General features: G+C 38.9%; 1 protein-coding gene across 2 annotated transcripts in view; it reads right to left on the bottom strand.

Annotated features, from left to right (window-relative positions):
• Window positions 1–1,089: 1,089 nt before the first annotated feature.
• Window positions 1,090–2,468, bottom strand: part of LOC116396675 (NACHT, LRR and PYD domains-containing protein 12-like) — a 9,491-nt gene continuing 8,112 nt past the window's right edge. For both annotated transcript variants that reach the window (XM_031871428.1, XM_031871427.1), the window contains exon 6: window positions 1,090–1,944. In XM_031871428.1, the coding sequence (XP_031727288.1) occupies window positions 1,920–1,944 (25 nt within the window). In that variant the 3' untranslated portion in view covers window positions 1,090–1,919. The remainder of the gene's footprint in view (window positions 1,945–2,468) is intronic.

A 2,468-nucleotide genomic window follows, 5' to 3' on the forward strand; every position in this document is an offset into this window, starting at 1 on the left:
TGTAAAGGCTTTAGCAGAGTTTCTAGTCAATGAGGGAATAGATAAACTTGCACAACAAACTTTAAAACACACAACGTTGAAAATAACAAATAGTCTACAAATCTTCTCTGAAAAATAAAATAATAAAAAGCTACAGGAAAGATGGATCACAGAGAGAAATGGTTTAAAATGTCCAAGAAATGAATAAGAGGGAATCTATCTATATCTATTTACCCATATATCTTCAAATCATATCTCCGCATAAACAAAGTAAGACAATGTTTGATGTGATGCCATTTTTCACACAGGTCTTTTGTCTTTGTTTATTTTTTGTTTACCTTTCACACCTGAATGCAGAAAGCTCACTATCAGCCCTATCTGCTGTGATTGCTGTAATCTTGCTCATTCAGCTGAAGGTGAAGTGAGTGAATGGATTTCCATGAACAGGAATGTTTCCTGGTTCAAAATTATTCAGAACGTTTTGCACCATATGCAAAATAATATAATAAATGTAAGCATTTTGAAGCTTATTATGTAACGTTTTGTTGACAATATGAAGTTCAGTTTCAAACCATAGAAATATTATATATTTAATACAAACGTCCATAGAGTTTAGTGAATGCCTCTCTGACAAATTGTCAACGGAAACTGAACCTTAAAAGCTTCAGAAAGATGGAACTTATTTCAGGGTATTATTTAGGGTTGCTGTGTCTGCCCCATTTTTTCCCCCAGTTATTAAAAGCTTAATGATGACTAAACTCTATAACATATTCCAGTGATACATCTTCCAAGTAAAGCAAATACAGCTTTTTAGAGTCATACTTCAATATTTCAGCTGTACATACATCAGAATCAGAATCAGCTTTATTGGCCATTTACGCATACGCATACAAGGAATTTGACTCCGGTTTTTCGTTGCTCTCCACGTACATGCACAGAATTTACAAATAAACAGGAACAAAATGTAAATATATTTAAGAAAAATAACAGACAGGGACAACAAAAACAAAAAACTAAAAAAGTTGAACAGATGTAAGCATAAATATTTAACGACTACAATATAAATATAAATATATATCCAAAAAGTATGGAGAGCTCTCCTGTCCTGGACCCTGATCTCTCATGACAGTTGGTCATGCTTCTGTTGCTCCTCTGTCAAAGTTAACAAGAACTTCTTGAGTTTCCTTCAGGAATACAGTCTTTCTTCTCCAGGATGGAGATGTGTGAGGACCACGTCAGGTTGTTTGTGATGCTGATTCACAGGAACGTAAAGCTGTTGAAGCTCCATTGATGGAGACAGAGATGTCTTCACCTCCTTTTTTATATAATCAACAATCAGCTCCTTGGTTTTACTGACGTTGAGCAGAAGGTTGTTTTCTGAGCTCCACTCTGACAGTGGGTGGTCTTCTTTCACTAAATTAAAGTTATTCGTAGTAACTTTAAATACAACAGATCACTAAAGTACAAAGAACAAACTACGATGAACATGATGTGAAGATGGAATGAAAACATGAAAATAAAAGATATATTTATGTATTTATTGAGTTCAGGTTCAGGTTTTATCTTCTCTTCCTGTTTGTTACAAGCTAATCTGAGTCTGTTATAACATGAGAAGTGGCTGGTATTGGTGGTAATAAGGTAACTTCATACATGTGATATCAACTCCCACTGTTACTGAGAAATATGAGTAAATAAAGTGCAGAACTCCATCGTTCCACAGGGAGGAGCTGCAACAGAAAGCAAAGCAGAAACATCCATTTAAATGTGTTCATCTGCTGTCATGTTGTCATGAACACAACTCATCTGCAGAGACACTTTAGGGTCAGAACACATGAAGGAACCAAAGGACTAAACTAAATCCAGGTCCAGGTGGAGTGAGGAGTCCAGATCCTCTGTGATCCTCTGATCAGATCCAGAGGATCACAGAGATGATGGTGGACTCACTTCCAGTGAGATCTCTTCCATCTGAGGAGAGAAGAAGAAGAAGCGATGAATGAGTGTTTGCAGAGAGTCCCTTCATCAGCTGTCAGTAAGTGATGCAGTACATTCAGTAGAAAGAGCAGCAGGACTTCAGTCCCTTCAGCTCTAATCTTAACGTATTGGAGTGAACACACTGAGCTCCAAGCTCACACACCGGCACACACTTTGGACATCAAGTCTGTTCACTCTGCACATTTCACTCAAGTACACAGTGGAGATAAAGAGCTGAGGGTCCTGAACGCATCACGACTGCAGAAACAGAGAGGTGTTCACTGCTCACTGTAATGATGGGTTCCAAGCTGATAAAAACCACAGTCTCACTGACATTTGAATGTCTCCCTCCTCCTCCTCCCACTACTCTTCCTCCTCCCACTACTCTTCCTCCTACCACTACCCCTCCTCCTCCTCCTACCACTACTCTTCCTCCTCCCACTACTCTTCCTCCTACCACTCCTCCTACTCCTCCTCCTCCCACTACTCTTCCTCCTACCACTACCCCTCCTCCTCCT

The sequence above is a fragment of the Anarrhichthys ocellatus genome, unplaced genomic scaffold (genome assembly GCF_004355925.1).
Source record: "Anarrhichthys ocellatus isolate YVR2014 unplaced genomic scaffold, GSC_Weel_1.0 scaffold58, whole genome shotgun sequence".
Classification (NCBI taxonomy): Eukaryota; Metazoa; Chordata; class Actinopteri; order Perciformes; family Anarhichadidae; genus Anarrhichthys; species Anarrhichthys ocellatus.